A 26,211-nucleotide genomic window follows, 5' to 3' on the forward strand; every position below is an offset into this window, starting at 1 on the left:
TTCATGTTCCCATTTGTTGGACAATTTTGTTAACAAACAGGAATGTGAAACTCTGAGTAACAGCTTTTGTTATATTTCTGCTGCTTTTAAATAAAGTAAATATATATATATAGTAAATCCCCAAAAAGAACAACATCAAACACAAAAAACAACAATGTGAGGACATGTTACATATGAAGTATTAGCCAACGCTCAGGGAAGGAAAGATGGTTTAACATTTCAAGCAACGCTCTTCTTCAGAAATAGAGCAAAGTAAAATAGAAAGGAAGACAGAGGAAGAAAATCGCCAACGATTCACATGTGGTTACACACACACACACACACACACACACACACACACACACACACACAAACCCCTTCATTTCAGTATTTATTTTGAGATGTTCTGTGTTTCTTTCACTTAATTTTAAATATAACAAAGAATTTAGTAAAATAACTTAGTTATCATTCAGCTAGTGTTAGGAACATAAATTGTGACTGAGGTTTGGTGGAAGATTTTAATTCAAAACTTATGAAAACCAGACATTTGTACTCAGAGACAGAACCGGTTTCAGCTGGATTGGTAATGAAAGGGTTAACAAGGAGACTGGCAGAAGCAACTTGTTTTATTGCGTAATCCTGCAATTGTTTCATCAAACACTTTACTGGAAGTTTATTGCTGGAATATTAGGTACTTTTTGGTTATCTCACCCCCATTAAAAAATTGGGTTATCTCCCCACCCCCGTTTTACAAGAAATATCACTGCTTTTGGTTATCTCCCTCAACTAAAAAAAATTGTTTAACCCTCAATAAAACAAAAACAAAAAAATGAAAAAAATTAATAAACATGAAAAGTGAAAAAAAATTAAACATCTTATTGAATCTGATAACATTTTTATAACAAATCATCCGATTCCTATTGAGGAGGCCGAAAATCAACAACACGTTGAAGTATTAAATGAAAAGGATCTAACTCTTTTTAATCTAATCTCGTCACCACGTTAACTCTATATTTTAGTGGGGAGATAACCCAGTTTTTTAATGGCAATTTTTTAATGGGGGTGAGATGATCAAAAAGTACCAAATATTATATGATATTTTAAACAATTGCATTGAATAAATTTAATTCCAGCAATACTAGAAAAAAAAAGCAACCTTTCAGGCCAATGTACAAATTGATTTGCTGAACGGAGCTTTTATTTCATGAAAAATATAAACCCCTTGTTGAGTGAAGATGTTCTTATCATACGATTAGCATATCATAGTTAAAACACAAGAAGCAAAAACACACGTGGCAATGCTATGTTCATAAAACACAAATTTAAATGAACCAGTCAAGAAATAGGATAAAGCAAAAAGAAGAAAACAATAAAAGGAAAAACTAAATAAATAAAATAAATGAACAAATAAAATACTTAAGATAAAATATCATTGTGTCCGTTCAGAATCACATGTCTATTAATAGGTGGTGTCTTCCCTAAAGCCATAAGGGTGATTCACAGCACAACTTAGTATCTGCTTTGTAATGTGATAGCTTTTGTCTGGGACGAAGAATTGATCGTCAAACGTTTTAATTCATTCACGACCAAGTGATTTAATAGCAGGCTGCTACTAGAAATGTTTATAATGTTATTCCCCTCCCTCCACACCTCACACAAACATACAGACTTACATATATTCTTAGCCAGGTGAGACTAAATCATTTCTTTGCAGGGTTGGTGGTGGGGGGAGAGGGGGTTAAAGGCAATAAATTAAGCGAGTATTTAAAATGATGTAGAATATTCAAGTAAATAAGAAAACAATCTTCATGCCATTATACATATTACACATACATACCTATAGATATACATACACACACACACACACACACACACACACACACACATACACACACACACACACACACACATATATATGTATATATATATATATATATATATATATATATATTGTTTGTAGAAATGCATAAAGGTACACTCTAAGATGTAGAGCACTTAATATTATAGTGGTGTATTTATCCTTATGGCATATCTTCAGACTCCAAACACTACTGGCCTGAGATCTCTTTAAAATATGGAGGGGAAATTCCCCCTCCATATTTTAAAGAGGTCTCAGGCTAGCTGTGTTTGGAGTCGGAAGATTTGTCGTAAGGCTAGACTCCTTATGGATGAGAAATCTAGGGTAACCCCATAAACCAGCCTACCCCACTATAATACATGTGTGTGTATATATATGTATATATATATAGGTTATGAGTGATTGTTGTGTCAATTAGACCCAGAGGTTTCAGGTAATGCTGAGTAAGTGCTATGGATAGACCATAGTTAAGTTCCAGGTTCGGTGATTATGCAAATAAGGGGTCCAACGTAGGTCATGTATCTGCGTGTGAATATAAGGATTTACTTTTCATGAGGTAAAAAAAAAAAAACCAAGGCTGTGTAGATTTTAGAACATTTTTAAATAGAAGGTCTTACAGCTGTTTGCAGGATATTTTTTATATCCCTTCATCGGAGACGGTGTGAGAGGATAGTTAAGCAATAATTAATTTAGATATGATAGGAAATAGAGAGGGAATGTAGGGATATTGTATTTGTAAATCCATTGTTTAGGCAGAATGGTATACATATAAGATTCCAATACCTTGTGAGTAAAATCCAATAGTCCTTGAAATTGGTCATTCCAAGTATAGAGTTTATACACAGTGCTATTGAATCAAAGGTTCTGTTTAAAGTGACCTAAAAGCAGGGAATGCATTAGTAGGGTCAAATCGAAAACAGGAAGAGAGGAATAAAGAAGAGGAAAAGGAAAGGAATAAAGTCTCCGATGAAGGGATATAATAAATATCCTGGAAACAGCTGTAAGACCTATTTATAAATGTTCTATACTATATACAGCCTTGGTTTTTTTATCTCATTATGAAAAGTATATCCCTACATATATGGCAGTAAAACATGGGTCGCGATTGCTGAGGAGATGCATAAGCTCATAAGGAATGAAGCCAGTATGCACAGATGGACGTGTAATGTCAGTGTGCATACTCGACAGAGTGTATCTTGAGAGAAAAGTTGGACCTGATAAGCATCAGTTGTGGTGTGCAAGGGAGACGATTGCACTGGTATGGACGTGGCGAGAATGGATGAGGACAGCTGTGTGAAATAGTACCACACCCTAGTGGTTGAGGGAACCTGTGGAAGAGGTAGACTCAGGAAGACCTGGGATGAGGTGGTGAAGCAATGACTAGTGACCAGGGCCTTTGGAAATATGCAATATGTGAGAAAACCCGGCAAGGCAAGTGACAGCATAATCTGTGGCCTCTGCCAGGGGTGTAGCCAGCTCACTTATTCATATCTTTACTCCATTGGACACTAAACTCTTCTTGCGAAGACCTGTTGAGGCAAGTGAATTGAAATCAAAATCGAACCAAATTCGATGACTGGCACCCATGCCAACCTCTCCTTCATTAGACACTAAACTCTTCTGGCAAAGACTTGTTGGTGCAAGTGAAATTGAAATCGTAATTTAACCATATTTGATGAACCATATTCGATGACCGGCACCTGTGCTAGTGGAGCACTAATAGCACCATCCAAGCATGATCATTGCCACAGCAGCTGTCTGGCTTCTGTGCTAGTGGCACATAAATAGCACTATTTGAGCATGATTGTTACCAACATCGCCTTACTGGCACTTGTGCCAGTGGCATGTTAGAAAATCATTCGAGCGAGGTCCTTGTCAGTGCCGCTGGACTGGATCCTGTGCAGGTGGCACGTAAAAGAACACCATTTTGAGCGTGGCCGTTGCCATTACCGCGTGACTGGCCCTCATGCCAGTGGCATGTAAAAGCACACACTACACTCTTGGAGTGGTTAGCATTAGGAAGGGCATCCAGCTGTAGAAACTCTGCCAGATCAGATTGGAGCCTGGTGTAGCCATCCGGTTCACCAGTCCTTAGTCAAATCGTCCAACCCATGCTAGCATGGAAAGCAGACGTTAAACGATGATGATGATGATGATGATATATATATATATACATATATATATATATATATATATATATATATATATATACATATATATATATATAAATCAGCATAAGATCGTTATTAAAAATACCGATCTTATCGGGTGGCCGGCATGGGAATAGAAACCTCATAGGTATAATTATTGCTAAAATTATGATGAAGAGTATCTAAGAGATACCACCATGCTAGATATAACAGCCAAGACTTGACTCTAAAACCACATTTTGGTATCTTGACCATATCGCACGAAGAGTTATAGGCGGGCAATTTAAACTGGTCGTGTGCATACGTGCATATATATGCATGTATATGTTTGCATATGTAAATATATCATATGTTGTATATATATATATATATATATATATATATATATATATTTGTATTTATGTGCTTTTCTGAGTGTCTTCCGCTGATGAAGGCAAAGCATTTCTTATGCAGAGCCAGAAATCCGGGATCTGGAATTATCCAGTTATTTTTTTTTTTGGTAGTTTATTTTGTCTCTTTGTCTTCTCTCGTGGTGCTGTATGAACATTTAATGTGGTTTTAGAGTCAAGTTTTGGCTGCTATATCTAGCATAGTGGTATCTCTTAGGTACCCCTAATTATAATTTTATATATATATATATATATATACAAACACACACACACACACACACATATTGCCACATATATATGTGTGTGTGTGTGTGTGTGTGTGTGTGTGTGTGTGAGTTATATGTTTGTGCGTCTGTGTTTGTCCTCTCACCATTGACTGACAACCTATGTTGGTGCGTTTACATCCCTATAACTTAGCGGTTCAGCAAAGACACCAATAGAATAAGTGCTAGGCTTAAAAAAGAATAAGTCCTAGGGTCAATGTGTTCGACTAAAGGCAGTGCTCCAGCATGGCCGCAGTCAAATGACTGAAACAAATAGCAGAATACCTGCCACTGGCACAGGTGCCAGTTACGAAGAACTGGAATAGGCCATGGCTAAGGCCTCACTTGCCCTGACAGGTTTTCTGAAGCACAATATATTGCCAAAAGTCTCCATAAAGCTCAAAGTGTGTAATATACATAAAAAAACGACAAAGAGTGTGTGAGGAATGTAAGGAAGGAAATAAAGAAAGAAATAATTTGTTTGTGGTGGTCATTTGGGCTGGTGGAATGAAATGAACTGGTGTATAGATAGAATATTTTATAAGTTGGGTCAAAGTTTCCTCTAAATGGCTCAGCTCTCACTGGGTCAACCCTGGTTGCTTCTGTATAGTGACTGGTTCAACTCTTATCTGGGTTTGGTTTAGCAGCATCTGGTACTTTCGATGCTGTGCCAAATTGTATTTTGGGTCCAGTTCTTCTTCTCTCGATGTGTTGCTTCCTTGACCTTCATTAACAGAAAGTGAATAGAAAGAAAAATTGTTAATTAACTAAGTCCAAGACTGTAAATTTGATAGAGCACAATCATGAATACAAGAGGCTGAAATGGGATTCTTCTGAAATGTTGCATAACCCTTCCTCATGCAAACTAATACCTCCCTTTTTCAAGTAAGGGATCTTTTCTCCCATGTAGCTTCAAATGCACAGAGGGAGTCTTTATTGACTTTCACTTTCTTTTCCAAGTGAAACTTGAAAAAGCTGATGAGGGTTCAGCCAAAGAAGGAGTCTGTCTTCAGCCCTTTTTCTCTTGTCCCCAACACAATCCCTTTCACTAAAGCCATCGTCATCACTGTCATTGGCTTTATTTCATATCTGAGAATATGATTGTCTGCTGAAAAGGATCAGTTATGATTTTATTTAACATATCCCCCGCCTCCCAGATTCACACTCCTATTGCAGTGGCCCTTCAGATTTTCTAATCTTTGTAAAAGAACTCGGAAGGTTGGGCCTCTAGCCAGGTCTTTCATGATACCCTTAAAGCCAGGAACTTTTCAGCACCCACTCATAGCTTAGCTCAGAGATCAAGGGGTCTCTCCAGGTCAAGTTGCTACATTAAGAGGTCAAAGCTCTGGTACCAAAGACATGCAATTAAAATGTCACAGGAAAGAATTGCATGACAGATTCTTCAAGTCGAGCTGAACTGGAAGCAGACATAGCAATAGACGAAGAAAGTGGTAGTTGGATAATATCCATAGTCTCATTTGGTTATGTTTGGGAACTTTATATCCTTGTATTGGATATATAATATAACAAAGGAGGGGGGAAGAAAGTATATACACAATGCACTACTATTACTATGACACAAGACTCATTGCTCTACATGAACGGCTCACCAACCCAAACTGCCAATCGCTCATAGTTCTTTGTTTTATAACAATGAGTCAGTCCACTTTTTAGTCCCTTGAGGAGTGGTTGGAATCCTTTCAGAACAGGAACCCAGCAGGAAAATGTAATGCTGATTGCTTCTGATAAGACCTTTTGGAGGGAGGGCCTGAGGATTCTACCAGCAAGACATAGCCAGGAATACTGTGTGGAAAGGACTGATGGAAGGGTAGGATGAATATTGTGTTTCAGTTTAGCAAACCTGAGGAAGGGATCAGAGGATCTGAAATATAAAATTGTGTATAAAGTTTTCAACTCTTTATCTTTTACTGTTTATTCATTTATATCATTCGACTGCGGCCACGCTGGGATATCACCTTGAAGGGTTTTGTTGAAGAAATCAACCCCAACAATTTATTTTTCAATCTGGTACTTGTGTCAGTCTCTTTTGCAGAAACCACTAAGTCACTAGGATGTAAACAAACCAACACTGGTTGTAAAGCAATGATAAGGGACTAACACACACATACATGTACAAGCAAATGTATAAAATGTGTATAAGGTTTTTTGGTTAGTCCGAGGGGCCATGTGGTTGGGAAGCTAGTTTCTTATCACCCAATCTCACCTGTGCCTATATTTCTCCATATTTCTTGGGTGGTGAGCTTGGCAGAAACGTTAATACACCGGGCGAAATGCTCAGAGGTATTTCGTCTGTCTTTACGTTCTGAGTTCAAATTCCGCCAAGGTTGACTTTGCCTTTCATTTTTTTCAGGTTGATAAATTGACTGGTCCCTTCCCCCAAAATTTCGGCCCTTGACGCGTGGCTAAATGGTTAGGATAGCCAGCTCATGATACCCGGTGGCACATTGTGTCCTTGAGCAAGACACTTTATTTCACGTTGCTTTGGTTCACTCAAATTGCAAAAATGAGTAGTACCTGTAATTAAAAATTCTGAGTAATGCTGAATCTCCTATGTTAAGGGTACACATGACTGTGCAGTGCTCAACCACTTGCACAGGCTGTTTCGTTGATCGGATCAACTTGGACACTGGTCATTGTAACCAATGGGGTGCCTGTATGGTTTACGTTCCGACTACATTGGCATTTAATATGAAAAAAAAAAAAAATGGTGGTCAAGCACACTTGCTTACTGACACATATATCTTTATCTACAAAATGAAATAAAAAAGAAAAAAATTCTGGTGTATATCAGTATATACGAGGAGGTGCTGAAAAGTTCCTGGCATTGGCTAAAAGAAGGTATAGGATTATGATTTTATTCAACATATTCCCGTCTTAAATTCACACCCTTATTGCAGCGGGCCTTCAGTTTTTGTAAGTAAAAGAACTTAGTAGATTGAGCCTCCAATCTTTAAAACCAGGAACTTTTCCGCTGCCCCTCGTATGACTATTTACATTTATATTATTATCTTCACATGAAGCTCCGATATAATCTTAGTCTATACTATATGAAATGTATTTATAAAAAATTTCTTGAAAAATTATAAATTTTTCTGAAAGTTAAGAAGAAACAAAATCGACAGTGGAAGCAAACTTTTGTAGAGGCGCAAGAGTGGCTATGTGGTAAGTAGCTTGCTTACCAACCACATGGTCCAGGGTTCAGTCTCACTGCGTGGCACCTTGGGCAAGTGTTTTCTACTATAGCCTCGGGCTGACCAAAGCCTTGTGAGTGGATTTGGTAGACGGAAACTGAAAGAAGCCCGTCGTATATATGTATATGTATATATATATATGTGTGTTTGTGTGTCTGTGTTTGTCCCCCCCACCATCGCTTGACAACCGATGCTGGTGTGTTTACGTCCCCGTAGCCTAGCGGTTCGGCAAAAAGAGACCGACAGAATAAGTACTAGGCTTACAAAGAATAAGTCTTGGGGTCGATTTGCTCGACTAAAGGCGGTGCACCAGCATGGCCGCAGTCAAATGACTGAAACAAGTAAAAGAGTAAAAGAGATAGTATGTCGATAGCACCCCCAACCCCTCGTTCGTCAGTTTAATAATCATACAGAATTACTTCCCTTCGACATAACTCCACGGAGTTATTGGCCCTTAAAATTTCAATTCAATACACATTTGTTATCTCGACTGTGAGAAATATATTTTTATTAGTAAATATGAAGCAATATAGAACAAAAAGGAAAATAGTTCTGCAAGAATAATAAAGCAACAAGTTACGTAGGTTTTTGTTTTTGTGGGTTTTTTTTTTGATAGGATAGTGTAATTTGAATGGAAGTCTCGTGATAACGAGAGCTTACTATCAGGTGTCTATACCACCGTTGTTACCATCAGACTATTTGATTAATATATCCCTCTAGAAGGGAAGCCGTAGAGTAATAAATAATGTGGAATTCTGGTATAAACACCCCATATAACCCCACGTAACTTTTTTTGCGTTTTGGAATTTTCAGAAAAGTTTTGTGAATTCGTGTTCTACACACAGATATTCATACGATTATGAAAAATTAAAGATTTTTGTGTGATTTAAGGGTGACCTAGCAGCTATTTTTAGCACAAGTCATGACCACTTGCTACTTTCCTCTTTTCATTGTTATTCAAAATTCGATAACAACAACGATTTAGCAGAAACAGCTGTAATGGGAATGGAGTATTAGTCACAGTAGAAGCAATAAGGAAGTAGCAGTGACAGTAAGAGTAGTAACAATAAGGAAGTAGCAGAAACAGCAGCAGCAGCTTCTGTACTGTCAATAGAGTAGAAGCAACAGCGTGGTAGCGGTAAGAGTAGAAACAACAGAGTGGTAGTGGTAGTAGTGAGAGTGAAAATAACAAGGAAGTAGCAGCAGCTGTTCTATCAGCAAATTAGTAGTGACATAATAGTAACGTAGTAGTAGTAGTAGTAGTAAGGTAATACTAACATAGCAGTTGTAGTAGCAGTGGAATGGCCGTGTGTTTGTGTTGCATGTGAGAATCTGAAAGAGGGAGGACTTAATACTTAATCATGAAGAGTTAAAAACAAAAACAACACCAGGCATACATATCGGTGGATTATAGTGTGTATAATATCCTAAGATCTGCTTAAAAACAAACTAACACCCGTCCTGATGTCAGCACCAGCTGTGATGGAAGACGAAGATGATGGCCACCACATCGAGAATTGCAAGAAACCGGACGACGAGGAGGAAGGAGGAAGAGCAGAGACAATAAATGGCGATAGCAGCAAGGATGAGGATTGTTGTGATGGTCAAAAGGAACCAGTTTCTATCTCTCACCTCCCAGAAGAATTAATTGAGTATATTTTCTTCTATTTGTCTCCCTACCGCGATTTACAATCTGCCAAGTTGGTCTCCAGACAATGGTACCGTCTTGCCTTCGGTAAGACTATTATCTACTCAACACATATACATGTTTATGTGCCTTTGTGTGTGTGTGTATATATATATATATATATATATAGCTATTTATACTACCGTTTCTTTTTACGTACGTGTGTGTATATACACACACACAAACGTTTATATGCGTGTGTCTATATACATACACAATATATGTGTACATTGATATATATAAGTATATATACATAGACATATACAACATATATATATCTACACAAACACACATACATATAAATACACACAAACACACATACATATAAATACACACAAACACACATACATATACATACACACAAACACACACACTCCCATCTGTTTTATTATTATTTTTGCCGATTTTCAGAGTTTTTACTGTCTTTTACAAAATGCATATTTTGCGAATGAAAAACAAAACTAAATCCAAATATATATATGTGTGTGTGTATGTTTCTACATTGTGCATATATATATATATATATATATATATAGTTACATCTACCGAGCAATAACCTTTGTACGGTTTCGAAACTGAAGTCGAATTTTCATTGTACCCCCTTCTTAGGGGTACAATGAAGAGGCATTAAAGTCACTCCATGTAGTTTCATTTTCGCATTTTATGTCTACATTGTGTGTGTGTGTGTGTGTGTTATGGTGTTGATAATACTGTTTAATTGCCCTGCTCGTCCCCAATGGGGACGACGGCAGTCCTTGAGTTTCTGTTCTCTACCACGACTCGGCAGACCCCAAAACAGACGATCAGGACTGGCCCTTGCCCCTTTCCTCGCTTCGCCTCTACTCACGCTACCGGTCAAACCTGATCATAGATGACTATGATCAGTTTGTGACCAAACCGACTTCCAGAGAATATGTCGGACTGCTTTTGCTAATGTATAAACCTTCCTTGTTTCACATAGTGTATGTGTGCATGTGGTGTGTTTGTGTGTGCGAAAAGGCGCGTGGCCTAGTGGTTAGTGTATTCGGCTCATGTTCGTAGGGTTGCGAGTTCGATTGCCGGCGGCGTGTCCTTGAGCAAGACACTTTATTTGTCGGTGGCTTTATACCAGGTGACGAGAGATTAAAGTAGGGACAGAGGGTCAGAAGGCATGTGGCTTTAGTGGTTAGCTGGCAAAAATGAGTTGTAGTAGTACTTGTAATTCAAAAGGGAACAGCCTTGTCACGTTTTGTCTCATGCTAAATCTCACCAAGAACTATGTTGTCTTACCACACAACCATCCCTGTACCTATTTATTTTTGTCTGAATCACTGATTTTTTTCTTGTCTTTTGTTGCAGGTGTCATCTATCAGCGTGAACAGAACTTCCACGATGCTATAGCAAGTACCGAAGTGTTGTGGACGAAATTGTTACCAGGGGATGGCCCCACAATCACAGATCGCTATTCTCATTGTGCCTGCTACTATGACAAGTCATTGTACGTTTTTGGGGGTTGCACTTCGACCAACACCACCTTTAATGATCTATGGGGTTTTGATTTAGCCAGCCGACAGTGGGTGCGACCCCTGGCCATGGGTAAGAATTGATTTCTCTTTCCCTCTTTTTATATTTTCTTTTTGTGCTTTCTTGGCTTCTTCATCAATCCTTTTCTTACAATAATTCTTATGAAATGGATTGCCTCTCTGTTTGCTCCTCTTCATCATCACTTTAATTCCCTCCATATCCAGCCCAAATATTCTACCTGTTTTATGTTAAAACTGATCAGATCCAACCTCTCACACCTACCTTACAATGTCATTCTAAAAATATAGAAACCCACCATTGAAAGTGTGGAGCCATGAGATAATGCATGATTAATTTCAAAACAATGTGAATAAATAAGCAGCTTGCTTACCAGCCACATGGTTCTGGGTTCAGTCCCACTGCATGGCACCTTGGGCAAGTGTCTTCTACTATAGCCTCGGGCTGACCAAAGCTTTGTGAGTGGGTTTGATAGACAGAAACTGAGAGAAGCCCGTCGTGTGTGTGTGTGTGTGTGTATATATATATATATATGTATATATGTTTGTGTGTCTGTGTTTGTCCCCCCCACCATCGCTTGATAACCGATGCTGGTGTGTTTACATCCTCGTAACTTAGTGATTTGGCAAAAGAGACTGGTAAAATAAGTACTAGGCTTACAAAGAATATGTCCTGGGGTTGATTTGCTCAACTAAAGGCGGTGCTCCAGCATGGCTGCAGTCAAACGACTGAAACAAGTAAAAGAACAAAAAATAAGCATTGTCTGACAGAATAATCTCGATGCCAAACGTGTTTAGTACTGCAAGAAATTTTGTCCCGACACTTTAATATCTCTGCCAGGTCGTTTGTAGTGTAACTAGGGGGTCGTGGTGGTGGTGGTGGTGGGGGGCGTTCCACCCCCAGGCGTGGCTTTGGGTCTGCTGTATAAACTTGTTTTGGCGTGTGAGGGCCTTGCACCTAACCTAAACCATTTAGTGTTCAGATTATTCTATCAAATCTAATTCTTATTTAATATTGTGTTGCATGGAATGGATTGTGCATTAACCTTGGATCTTTGAGATTTTGATGATGTCTTTCACTTGTGTCATTCATTTGACTGCGGCCATGCTGGAACACTGCCTTGAAAGGTTTTAGTCGAACAAATCAACCTCAGGACTTGGTTTTTTTTTTAGCCTAGTACTTAATAATCTATCGGTCTCTTTGGCCGAATTGCCAAGTTACGAGAACATAAGCACACTGGCACCAGTTGTAAAGCGGTGGTCACAGACAAACACAGGCACCCACACATGTATTTATATATATATATATATATATATATATATATATATATATATATATATATAAATATATATATATATACTTGATGTTCAGAAGGGTATCCAGCTGAAAAATCCTGCTGAAACAGTCACAGAAGTCTGGTGCAGGCTTCAGCCTGGCCGGCTCTTGTGGTACCGTCCCACCCATGCTAGCCTGGAACACGGATGTTAAATGTTGATGATGATGATATATGATGGGATTCTTTCAGTTTCTGTCTACCACTACCACTGACAAGGCTTTGGTTGGCCTGAGGCTATAATAGAAGCCATGTGTGGGACTGAACTCAGAACCATGTGGTTGGGAAGCAAGCTTCTTACCACCCAGCCACACCTATGACCCTTTATTTTTAGAATGACATTGTAGGGAAGGCGGTGAGCAACCGGGCGAAATGCTTATTGGTATTTCATCTGCTGTTATGTTCTGAGTTCAAATTCTGGCGAGGTTGACTTTGCCTTTCATCCTTTCGGAGTTGATAAATTGGGTACCAGTTGCGTACTGAGGTCGATGTAATCGACTGCCCCCCCCCCCCATCCTCACCAAAAATTTCGGACCTTGTGCCTAGAGTAGAAAAGAATGACATTGTAGGGGAGTGTGAGTAGCAGGACCCGGCCAGTCTCAACCTAAAACAAATTGAATATTTTTGCTGAGTATGGCTGGTTCAAATGCTTAAAGATTAAGGGCCGCCCCGGGTGGCACATTCTTGTTATGTCACAGCAGTTCGTTAACCTAAAGTACTAATATAAGTCAGTGAAGTACTGGGGTGGATTTAATTGATTAATAACCATTTCTCCCTCATTCTACTTGCCTAAAATGTGTGGCCTGAAATTTTTGAAATCAGTATTGGTTTCAAATTTTAGCACAAAGCCAGCAATTGTGTGGGAGAGTGCAAGTTGATTACACCAACCCCAGTACTCCACTGGTACTTATTTTATTGACCCCGAAAGGGTGAAAGCAAAATCAACCTCAGCGGAGTTTAAACTCTGAATGTAAAGAGGGACAAAATACCACTAAGCATTTTACCCGGCATGCTAATGATTCTGCCAGCTCGTTACCTTAATTATATATCAATATTATTAATTAATATGATTATCTCATATATTGATGATGGTGCAGGCTTGGTTGTATGGTTAAGAAGCTAATTCTGCAATTATATGGTTCTGGGTTCATTTCTACTGTGTGGCACCTTGGACAAGTGTCTTCTGTTATATATGCGAGTGAATTTGGTAGGCAGAAACTGTGTGGAAGCCCATTGTGTGTGTGGCACTGCACGGATATTAGCAGCACCACTTAAAAGCACCCGTGCAGTGCCACATAAAGGCACTCATATGGTGCCATGTAAAAAGCACCCAACTCACTCTGTAAAGTGGTTGGCATGTTAGGAAAGGCATCCAGCTGTAGAAACCATGCCAAATAAGGCTGGAGTCTGGTGCAGCCCCTTGGCTTGTCAGCTCTGGTTACACCGTCCAACCCATACCAGCATGGACACTGAATGTGAAATCATGATGATGATATATTGGGTTGTTACATAATTATTGCGGCTTTTTTTTCAACAAATTTTATCCAACAGTAACAATATTTAACAAAAACATCTTTAAATGACGGTCTGACTGTCTGCCAAGCGAATGAGAAGCAGTAATTGAAGGAGATGGTGAATATGCTCCGGAATAATCATTTAAAGATTTAGAGATGTTTTTGTTACATGTTGTTATTGTTTTTGTTGAATAAAATTTGTTGAAAAAAAGCCACAATAATTATGCACCAATCCAATACATACATACATGTTGTTGGCACTCCATCGCTTACGACGTCGAGGGTTCCAGTTGATCCGATCAATGGAACAGCCTGCTTGTGAAACTAACGTGCAAGTGGCTGAGTACTCCACAGACACCTGTACCCTTAATGTAGTTCTCGGGGAGATTCAGTGACGAGGCTGGCCCCTTTGAAATACAGGTACAACAGAAACAAGAAGAAAGAGTGAGAGAAAGTTGTGGTGGAAGAGTACAGCAGGGTTTGCCACCATCCCCTGCTGGAGCCTCTTGGAACTTTAGGCGTTTTTGCTCAATAAACACTCACAATGCCCAGTCTGGGAATTGAAACCGCGATCCTATGACCGCGAGTCCGCTACCCTAACCACTGGGCCATTGCACCTCCACACATACATATATGTGTGTGTGTATTTTTCTCTTATTGGTGGGGTCAATAAAAAAGGAATCCATCCTGTGAGATTTTAAGTCTTGCATATATTAAATTATATATAAGTGCATGCTTGGCTGTGAGGTAAGAAATTTCCTTTCCAACCTTATGGATCCAGGTTCAGTCCCACTGCGTGGCACCTTCGGCAGGTGTCTTCTACTACAGCCTTAGGCCAGCCAAGGCCTTGTGAGTGAATTTGGTAGAGAAACTGGAAGAAGTACCAAGCTTTAAAAAAAAAGTTTGCTGCAGTTGATTCTTTTGACTAAAATTTCATGAAGGTGATGCTCCAGCATGGCTGCCGTTTAATGGCTGAAACAAAAGATGAAAGCTAATGTGTGTGTGTGTGTTGCTTTGTTTATATTCTCTGTAACTTAGTGGTTTAGCAAAATAAACTAATAGAATAAATACCAGACTTTAAAAACACTTAGGTACTTGGGCCAGTTTGCTCAAACTCCTTAAAGTGGTGCCCCAGCATGGCCGCAGTCCAATGACTAAAATAAAAAGTAATGAGGATGACTAATCTACACCGTATTAATATTTGCTCTTTTGACTTATGACTTATACAATGTTTTTTGTTTTTTTTTGTAATATTTTCCCCTCTCTTTTCTGCTGTCTCTAGGTGTTTACCCCTCACCAAAAGCCTGTGCTACTATCGTAGTTTATAAAGATAGCCTGGTATTATTTGGCGGTTGGAGTCACCCAACACCATCACCATTACATCAGGTAAATCTATTATCCTCATTATTATTATTATTATTATTATGGTGGTAAGCTGACAGAATTGTTAGCATGTCGGGCAAAATACTTTTCGGTATTTCGTCTGTCTTCACGTTTTGAGTTCAAATTCCCCCGAGGTTGACTTTGACTTTCATCCTTTTGGGGTCAATAAATTAAGTACCAGTGATACACTTAAGTCGATGTAATTGACTAGTCCCCTCCCCAGCAAATTTCAGGCCTTGTGCCTTCAGTAGAAAGGTTCATGATTAAGGCACTGAGCTGGCAGAATCGTTAGCACACCAGGTGAAATGCCTAGTGGCATTTTGTCTGTCCTTATCTTCTGACTTCAAATCCCTCCGAGATCAACTTTGCCTTTCATTCTTTCGGGGTCTATGTAATTGACTATCCCTCGCCCCCAAAATGTCAGGCTTTGTGTCTAAAGAAGAAAGGATTATTATTATTAAAGCAGCAAGCTGTCAAAATCCTTAGCACGCTGGACAAAATGCTTAGCAGTATTTTGCCTGTCTTCACGTTCTGAGTTCAAATTCTGTGAAGGTCGACCTTGCCTTTCATCCTTTCAAGGTCGATGAAATAAGTACCAGCTGTGGACTGGGGTTGATGTTATCGACTATCCCCCTCCTGCAAAATTTCAAGCCTTGTGCCTAGAGTAGAAAGAATTATTATTATTATTAAAGCTGCAAGTTGGCAAAATGCTTAATGACATTTTGTCTGTCTCTGCATTTCGAGTTCAAATTCCACTGAAGTTGACTTTGCTTTTCATCGTTTTGGGGTTGATAAAATAAATGCCAGTTGAGCAGTGGGGTCAATTTAATCATCTTACACTTAGAAAGTTTCCCTCTGAGGCACAAGTCCCGTGTAAGGTTATTTGTGGAAGACTAGCAGTCACCCATGTCTACCAATCTCCCCTCTCCGTGTCACTGATGTTATCCAAGGGAAAGGCAAAGGGGGCTGATACAGCTTGGCACCACCAGTGACGTCACAGCTCATTTCTACAGCTGAGTGAACTGGAGCAATGTGAAATAAAGTGTCTTACTGAAGAACACAACACACAGACTGGTCTGGGAACTGAACTCATGACCATAAGCCAGATGCTCTAACCATTTGCCTTCACACACACATATATATGAATATGATTATAAAAAACACAAGGAGTTTTCGTCCGAGTGGCTCAAACCAATAGGTATGCTTTGAATGTTCAAATAGGCTTTCCAGTAAAATTCTGGTGTGAATGGTAGTCAGTAGGTAGAGGTTAAAGTGAAAAAAAAAAAGGAAAGACAGGTAATTTGGCAAGACTTGACGAAGACATTTAATTTAATTTCATTACATTACGAAATTATATGAAATGTCCTTATCAAGCATTGCCAAATTGTTTGCCTTTCCTTTTTCTTAACTTATGATTATTGAACGCCATAAGAACAAGAATTACTTCTCCTGTCATTCAATAATTCATGTTTTACTCTGGACTCACCTACTCTCTTATCATTTCTACTCTAGGCACAAGGCCCGAAATTTTTTGGTGGGAGGAGTTGCCAGTCGATTAGATCGACCTCAGTACGCAACTGATACTTCATTTATCGACCCTGAAAGGATGAAAGGCAAAGTCGACCTCTGTGGAATTTGAACTCAAAACGTAAAGACAGACGAAGTACTACTAAGCATTTTGCCTGACATGTTAACATTTCTGCCAGCTCCCCACGCCTTAATAATAATAATAATAATAATAATAATATTCTAAAGCATATGTAGATTGAGTTCTAATCACTGCCTCAGCAAAATCATAATACATATGTGTGTGTGTGTGTATATATATATATATATATATATATATATATATATATATATATATTTATATATATATATACTCTTTTACTTGTTTCAGCCATTTGATTGTGGCCATGCTGGAGCACCGTCTTTAGTCGAGCAAATCGACCCCTGGACTTAGTCTTTGTAAGCCTAGTACTTATTCTATCTGTCTCTTTTTGCTGAACTGCTAAGTTACGGGAACGTAAACACACCAGCATCAGTTGTCAAGCGATGTTGGGGGGACAAACACAGACACACACATATATATACATATATACGACGGGCTTTTTTCAGTTTCCATCTACCAAATCCACTCACAAGGTGCCATGTAGTAGGACTGAACCCGGAACCCCGGAACCATGTGGTTGGTAAGCAAGCTACTTACCACACAGCCACTCCTGTGCCTATATATATATATATATATATATATATATATATATATATATATCTTTTTTCTCTCTCTCCAGGCAGCTTGTTTCTTCAACGAACTCCATATATACACACCTTCTACGAACCGATGGACATGTGTAACATCCCGCAACCTGCCGCAATCCGTCGCTGGTCACTCAGCTTCCATAATAAAGGACACGATGATTGTCTTTGGTGGTTCACATTTTCCTGGAACTGGGTATGTACACTGGTGGCATTTATTGTTGTTGGTTAGTGTGGTGGTGTTGGTTATAATGATGCTGTTGGTGGTGGTGATTGTGATGGTGTTAGTGTTGATAGTGGTGATGATGATGGTAGTGGTGGCTATGGTGTTGATGGCTGGTTGGTTGTGGTGGGAGCAGTGATTGTGTTGGTGGTTCTGGTTTCTATGCTTTGTGTTGTTGTGATGATGATTGTTGCTGTTCTCTGTGGTTGTAGTTGTGTTGCGGTGGTTGTGACGTATTGTTGTATTGGTAGTGGTCACAACGGTTGTCACAATTGTCTTCTTTTTTTTTTTTTACAAATGTTTTTTACTATGAAACTTGCACATTGTTCTCTATATATCGCTCACACTCTCCACTCACACTCCAACCACCTCCCCGCCCTCACTCACTCTCCCCACCCTCATTTGCTCTCCCCACCTTCACTCCCACTCTCCACCGTCACTCCCAACCTCACCCACTCTCCACCCATGCGCACACTCTTCACCTCTGCTCACACTCTCCACTTACTCTTTACTCACAGTTGGACTCTCCACTCCGTCCTTCACTCCACTCACACTCCTCTCGTTCTCTCATACTCTCCAAGCACATTACTTCCTCCACCACCCCCTTCGTTCTCTCCCTTAATCACTTAAATGTTGAAGTCTTTCTCTCTGCAGGTCCAATGATGTTTGGTTGTTTGACTTTCTTGAACAAGACTGGCGCCGGATAGAAATCAGTGGACCGAAACCGAGCCCCCGTTATGGCCAGTCACAGGTAAATGCTTCTCTAACCATTTACATCGTATTTTAAATATAAAACAAAAAGAAAAGAAAAAATATGGTGAAGGTGCTTGGCTTAGTGGTTAGGGCATTTGGCTTGTGATCATAAGGTCATGAGTTCAGTTCCTGGTGGTGTGTTGTATCCTTGAGCAAGACTCTTTATTTCATGTTGCTCCAGTCCACTCAGCTGGCAAAAATGAGTGGTACCTGTATTTCAAGGGGCCAGCCATGTCACACTCTGTGCCACGCTGAATCTCCCTGAGAAGTATGTGAAGGGGTACGCATGTCTGTGGAATGCTCAGCCACTTGCACGTTCATCTCACAAGCAGGCTGTTCTGTTGCTCGGATCATCTGCAACCCTCATTGGTGTAAGTGTTGGAGTGCCCCAGATTTAAAATGTGGTCAGTTGCAGCTACACTTCTCTGTCCTTCTCCTGTTTCTTTACCTCTCTCGCTGCCTTCTACATATGATAATTGTATGATTATATATATGTGTATGGCTAGGAAATTTGCTTCCAACCATGTAGTTCAGGGTTCAGTTCTAATATCCAGCACCTTGGGTAAGTGTCTTCTGTTATAGCCCCAAAGTTTTGTGAGTGCATTCCGTAGACAGAAAGTGGAAGACACCTACTGTGTGCCTATATGTGTGTGTGTGTGTGTATATATGTGCGTGTGTGTGTGTGTGTATATATATGTGTGTGTGTGTGTGTGTATATATATGTGTGTGTGTATATATATGTGTGTGTGTATATATATGTGTGTGTGTATATATATGTGTGTGTGTGTGTGTATATATATGTGTGTGTGTGTGTGTATATATGTGTGTGTGTGTGTGTATATATATATGTGTGTGTGTGTGTGTGTGTGTATATATATATGTGTGTGTGTGTGTGTTGGGAGGCAGGCACAAGCACTTATATACACATGTACCCATGGTGACTGGCACCCATGCTGGTGGGACGTAAAAAGCACCATTCAAGCGTGGTCGATGCTAGTGCCACCTGACTGGTCCTGTGCCAGTGGTATGTAAAAAGCACCATTTGAGCATAGTCGATGCCAGTACCGCCTGGCTGGCCCCTGTGCCAGTGGCACATAAAAAGCACCCACTCCACTCTCGGAGTGGTTGGCATTAGGAAGGGCATCCAGCTATAGAAACCTTGCCAGATCAGATTGATGCTTGGTTTGCCAGTCCTCAGTCAAACCGTCCAACCCATACCAGCATGGAAAATGGACGTTAAATGATGATGATGATGATGATGATAATACATCCATAATGACTATATGCCCTGTGATGTTTGATAAGAGATTAAGGACAGATGAGAATTAATTCTGTAATGTAATCATTCTATTGTTCCAGTTCCAATTTGAATTCCAACTGTTGGCCAATTTGTCCCAAAGTTCTTATCTCGACATAAAATCAATGAAGCAAATGTTATTCATCTCCCCTTTGTTCTCTGACATCATCTGATAAACACCGACCAAGATGGCATGAATCAAACAAGCTTTACCTACTAGAAATAACAACTCAAATCCTTTAAATCGGATCCCAATGCTCAATGTTGAAGAACCAAATGAAGGGCAGATTTTCAATCTCAGGATCATCCTGATTCCCAAAAGGGAATAATATGTCCCTGTAGAGCAAATGTAGACTGAGATACAGGGGTCTCAGATGGACAGACAGACAGAATTTTGCTTTTATCATCATAGACATATCAATAATGTTTGTGTTTCCATATCAGATATATCCCATCTCTATATCTAACTCTAATCCCAATAATCAATCACTATAGTTGTTGATTTATTAATCTTTATCTTGTGCCTTCACTCTCTCTCTCTCTCTCTTATCTATTTCAGATTGTCCTGAGTCACAAACACATTCTTATCCTTGGTGGTTGTGGTGGGCCAAATCAGGTACTTCTATTAATCATCATTATTACTATTATTATTAGTATTATTATTAATGTAATGAGCTGACAGGCAAAATACATTGTTGTATTTTGTCCAGCTTTGCATTCATCAGGGTCCTTTCAGGGTGGATAAAATAAGTACCAGTGAAGCACTGGGGTCAATGTAATCAACTTACTTCCTCTCTTGAAATTTGAAGCCGCCGCCGCCGTTGTTGTTGTTGTTCTTCTTCTTCTTTTTCTTGTTGCTGCTGCTGCTGTTGTTGATAAAACAGCAAGCTGGCAGAATTGTTAGCACACCAGGCAAAATGCTTAGCGGCATTCCATCTGTCGCTATGTTCTGAGTTCAAATCCCACCAAGGTTGACTTTGCCATTCATCCTTTCAAGCTCGGTAAAGTAAGTACGAGACAAGTGCTGGGATGAATGGAATCAACTTGACCTCTCCACTGAAATTACTGGTATTGTATCTAAGTTTGAAACCATCTTCATCATTTATTTTTCGAACAGGCTTTACAGGCACTGAAGTGCCATCAGCTGGGCCTGCCCAGAACAACTGCCCGTGTCCAGTGCCTCAGTATTGCTGACCTGTGGGTTTATGTCAAACAGCTGCTGTTGCATGTAGGATGGATCCAGCTATCAGCTGAATCCATTGTGAAGATTGCCCTGCTGTCCTCTTTTGGCCATGAGGGGAAGGCAATTTTTATTTGTCTAGTGGCTGTAGTGAAAGAGGTAGTATGGTGGACCCGTTTGAAAGGGCTAAAGACAGGCACTTTCCTCTTTGGCAAAGCCCTCATTCAACTTTTTCAAGTTTCCCTTGAAAAGGAGGTTGAGGATGGAAAGAGAAGCAAGTTGGTTGAAAGGTGGGTAAAGGACCAATTCTGAGCATGCCCTATAAACAAAAGAAGAAGGGTTTTTGCCCTGGCTTTTGTGGGCTTTTCCACGAGGTCCTTAAAGTGCCTCCCTTACTGGAAGTTTTAATTTGTTTAATTTTAATTGTTATATTGTTTACTCATCGTAAAACCCATTGCATCGTCCTGTTTTTTTCTTTTATATTGTGTTGTAATGTAATTTTCTGTAAGCCCTTGTGGCCAATAAACGAATTATTATGAAAGTGGTGAGCTGGCAGAAATGTTAGTGTGCCAGGTGAAATGCTTAGCGGTATTTCGTCTACTGCTACGTTCTGAGTTCAAACTCTGCCAAGGTCGACTTTGCCTTTCAATCTTTCAGGGTCAATGAAATAAGTACCAGTTGCGTACTGGGGTTAAAGCTGGCAGAATCTTTAGCACAATGGAGAAAATGTTTGGCAGCATTTTTTACGTTTTATGTTCTAAGTTCAAATTCTGTATCCTTTCAAGGTCCATAAAATACATACCAGTTATGCACTGAGGTCAATGTAATTGATTTAACCCCCTCCCTGTGAAATTTCAAATTTCGTGCCTAATGTAGAAAGGATTATTTCTATTATCATTAAGGCAGTGAGCTGGCAAAGTCGTTAACATGCCGGACAAAGTGCTTCGTGATATTTCACCCGTTGCTATGTTTTGAGTTCAAATTCTGCTGAGGTCAACTTTACCTTTCGGAGTTAATAAAATAAGTACCAGTTGAACACTGGAGTCGAGGTAATCAACTCATCCTCTCCCCCAAAATTGCTGCCCTTGTGGCAAAATTTGAAACCATTATTATTATTATTAGGTGGTGAGCGTGTCAGGCACAATGTTTAGTGGCACTTCTAACTCCTTGTGTTCTGAGCTCAAATCTTGTTGAGGTCAACTTCACCTTTCATACTTTTAACTATCAAATCCACTCCTTATGCATGGACTTGACAGTCAGAAACTAAATGAAGCCCATTGTGTCTGTCTGTCTTTGTGTTTGCACCCCTCCCTACTTCCGACCCAACTGATCACTGAGGTTGATGGTATTGACTAACCCAACCCTCCTTAAAATTGCTGGCCTTGTGCCAAAATTAGAAAGCTCTGTGTGAGTAGATCCCCCTTCTCCCTACAGGTGTCTGTGTGTCCGTCCTTCACCCAACAAATGTCTGTATCTTTATGAGTGCCCCCCCCCCTGCACTGCATATTTCAGTGTTTCCAAATTCTCTTTGTAGATCTTCAATGATGCATGGCTGTTAGTTATGGAATCTCAGGATGATTTCCATTGGGAAGAGATCCGAGTACTGCAGACGGAGTACAGTGCACCACAGCTGTGGTGTCATCCTGCATGTAAGGTAGGTAGTGCTTGTTAGGTCATCACCACCACCACCACCACCGTCTGTCATCACATCATTGTCGTCATCACTACTACCACTGCCATCTCTATCATTATCACCACCATTATCTGTTATCATCATCGCCACTCCCACCACCATCCTCAGCCCCTGTCACACAACCATGACTAGTTATGTGATAATAATCGAGTCACACTTACCACTCAACAAATCCACTCACACTGCTATCACTCACTCACTCACTCACTCAACTCTCTCCACTTTGAGATATTGAAGATTGAGTGCTGTAGGTGTGAGAAGAGCTATAGATGATATGAGGGACGGCTGAGGGCTTCTTATCTCCGAGTGTGTTTATGTGTGTATATAATTATTAAAGTTTGATCTATACAACATATTAAATCTATTTAGTTGCAGGCGTGGCTGTGTGGTTAAGAAGCTTGCTTCCCAGCTATGTTCTCCCTGGTTCAGTCCCACTATACAGCACCTTCAGCAAGTGTTTTTTACTGTTATAGGCTGACTAAAGCCTTGTAAGTGGATTTGATAGTTGGAAACTAAATGAAGCCATCCAGCCATATAAAGCAGACATAGGAGTTTGCTGCAGTCCTCCGATTCAGAAGATCTTGAATTGGTTTGAGGATCATGCTAGGAACACGGATGTCCCCCAAACTAACCAGTCAGATTATTTTTGTAAGTGGAGACATGGTTGTTTGGTTAAGAAGCTTCGTTTGCAACCGCATGGTTTTAAGTTCAGTCCCACTGCATGACATCTTGACCGAGTGTCTTCAACTATTGTCTCAGATTGATCAATGCTTTGTGAGTGTATTTCGTTGATGGAAACTGTGTGGAAGCCCATCATATAGGTGTGTGTGTCTGGTTGACAACTAGGGGTGTTTAATTCATGCCCCCTGTAACTCAGTTACTTAGCAAAAGATATTGATAAAATAAGCAGTGGGAGTCCATTTTGTTTTTCTAAAACCCTTCAACACTGTGCTCTAGCTTGGCCACAGTCAAATGACTGAAACAAGTAAAAGATAAAAGACAACAAGCTTTTAATTAGTTTCCATCTACCAGAATTCACTAACGAGATATTGAGTAATCTAAGGTGAAAATAGAAGCTGCCCTGCATAAGGATCAAACCTGAAACCTTGTGATTGCAAGGTAAACTTGTTAACCACACAGCCAAAACTGTGCCCAAGAGAAGCAATTATTTGACTGTTTTATTTTATGTTTTACTTTCCCATTAAAATTGCTAACAATTTCCTTTGTTTCTTTCTTAGGTGAAAGATATGGTGGTAGTTCTAAGTAAACCCTCAAAGACTATGAAATTGGTTCCCCGGTCTAGATCGAAATGGTCTCATCAAAGAAGACAGTACGGCAGTGCAAAGACCAATCGCACCGCAAACTCTGCTACTACATCACATTTGAAGTCAACACCTTGTTCGACAGAGCCTTGTGCCTCCACCTCAAACTCGTGGCCTGACCCAATACCACAATCCAGTTGTATTGCTGAAGGAGACAACCCTGACAAGACGGCGGTCTGTGAGCAAGACAGCATGGACACTCAAAGCGCATTTTCGGTTTCGGTGCCTTCCTACAGGTCGCCGTCTTCATTGTCAACCTCAAACCAACTCGCAGCAGCTGCCTCGTCTCACTCGCAGTGCACAGATAGCTTTGAGTATGGTTTCAGTAATGTGCACAAAAAATCGAACCCTCTTCTGTCTTCTCCGTCCAATGGGGAGAGCAGTTCTGCTACAAACAGACAACAAGCAGAACAACGGGAACACAAAGATTGCAGTGCATCAAGTCGAAGCTTGCAAGCTGTTGGTGGTGGGGCTGCTGTCGGTTCCTCCAATGGTCTCATGCCTCCTGAGGGTGCAGCATCAGCCATTTCCCCCTCTTTGCTGTCTTACCCTCGTCCCTCTTCTCGTCAGAACCGACTTAAACAACTTGAGGTTCTCTGTCAATATGAAGAGAAAATCTGGAGGAAGAATCAAATGTTACAACAACAACAACAACAGCAGCAGCATCACCATCGACCACAACCTGTTTCAGGTGTGTTACGCAGTCGAACTTCTGGACAGAGAATGGCTTCTGGTAGCAACAGCAGCACTTCGACCACCAACAGCACTTCTTCTTCTACGAGCTACAAAGAACCTCGTTCTCTTATGCATGTACATAACTTGGACATTAGTAAAGCTATCACTGAAAAGACAGTGACCTGGAGGGAAGTGCATGAAAACATCTCTGACTGCATTCCTGAAGAGGCGATCCTTTACTCATTGGTGGAGGGTCGCGGTGAGCTGATAATGTTTGGTGGCATACAGAGAGATATTAACACAATGCAACGAGGCATTCACATAAGGCCTCGTGTCAGTAACAACCTGTATGTACTCTCATCTCCACAGCCAACATTCTGAAATCGTTCCATTCAAAATATGATGGGAATTTTGGGGATTTTTTTTTTGTTTGTTTGTTTAATATAGACACAAAAAACAAACATGAAGTCTATAAAGGAAAAAAAGATCATGTTCCTATTTGCATAAAAACTTAATTTTAATTACTTCGTTTAACAATTTCTTTAATTTCATTTTTTCTTCCTATTTTGTTATGTGTGTGTATATATAGGAGCAGGAGTGGCTGTGTGGTAAGTAGCTTGCTTACGAATCACATGGTTCCGGGTTCAGTCCCATTGCGTGGCACCTTGGGCAAGTATCTTCTACTATAGCCTCGGGCTGACCAAAGCCTTCTGAGTGGATTTGGTAGACGGAAACTGAAAGAAGCCCGTCGTATATATGTATATGTATATATGTGTGTGTATGTCTGTGTTTGTCCCCCCCACCATGGCTTGACAACCGATGCTGGTGTGTATACGTTCCCGTAACTTAGCGGTTTGGCAAGTCTACGTTTTGTTTGCAATGTCCTGTACCCAAATATGCACCTATACATACAGGTAGACGTAGGTATGCACATACCTGTACGTATATTTACACGAAGCAGAAGACAAAGAGACAACTAACCCAATAGCCCTAACCCTAAAGCTTACCCAAACACACACACACACATATATACATACACACGCATACATAGAAACGCACAACACACACACACATGTACACATACCTTAACACAAGCACTGCACACATATGCATATGCCGGTGTTAAAATGGGGGTAGCTGAATTCGAAAATATAATTCAAATTCTAAGGGAAGTAACTATAACAATTTATATTTGGGAAAGTTCCAAGACGTCTTTTCAAATGACCTCCCTTACAAAACAAGAAAAACAACTCTTGCCTTGACTTTAAGATAGCAAGGGTTTAAGTATTATCTCCCATGATTATAAACATGTTTCCGATCGCAAGGGAAAACAACCTCTACTATTGCGTTCTGTTGTTTAGAAATTAAACTATTCAATGTATCCATCAGAGAAGGGCAAATTCTGAATCTATTTAGTCTTTGCTGTACCGTACGGCCCCACAAAAGATGTGTATATATATATATATATATATATATATATATAATGTATGTATTTATCTGCATGTGTGTATAGTACTTGTGTACCG

The 26,211-nt window shown here is 39.9% G+C and overlaps 1 protein-coding gene across 1 annotated transcript; it reads left to right on the forward strand.

Annotated features, from left to right (window-relative positions):
- The first annotated feature begins 9,126 nt into the window (after positions 1 to 9,126).
- LOC106876720 (uncharacterized) lies at positions 9,127 to 25,206 on the forward strand. Its single transcript, XM_014925391.3, has 8 exons — positions 9,127 to 9,586; positions 10,877 to 11,113; positions 15,189 to 15,292; positions 17,578 to 17,738; positions 18,420 to 18,516; positions 20,375 to 20,431; positions 22,530 to 22,649; positions 23,927 to 25,206. Exons 1-8 carry the CDS (start codon positions 9,316 to 9,318, stop codon positions 25,064 to 25,066), a joined length of 2,187 nt encoding a protein of 728 aa, XP_014780877.2. The 5' UTR covers positions 9,127 to 9,315; the 3' UTR covers positions 25,067 to 25,206.
- Positions 25,207 to 26,211: the final 1,005 nt, after the last annotated feature.

Source organism: Octopus bimaculoides, chromosome 26 (assembly GCF_046866305.1).
Source record: "Octopus bimaculoides isolate indiv1 chromosome 26, ASM4686630v1, whole genome shotgun sequence".
In the NCBI taxonomy this organism is placed as follows: Eukaryota; Metazoa; Mollusca; class Cephalopoda; order Octopoda; family Octopodidae; genus Octopus; species Octopus bimaculoides.

What these genes read in the sequence shown, in the direction of transcription:
- LOC106876720 (XM_014925391.3), top strand. Translation starts at nt 9,316, where the DNA reads ATGTCAGCACCAGCTGTGATGGAAGACGAAGATGATGGCCACCACATC. An exon ending in GGTGCGACCCCTGGCCATGG is followed by an intron (nt 11,114 to 15,188) that starts GTAAGAATTGAT and finishes TGCTGTCTCTAG; the next exon opens with GTGTTTACCCCTCACCAAAA. An exon ending in GGTGTCATCCTGCATGTAAG is followed by an intron (nt 22,650 to 23,926) that starts GTAGGTAGTGCT and finishes TTTCTTTCTTAG; the next exon opens with GTGAAAGATATGGTGGTAGT.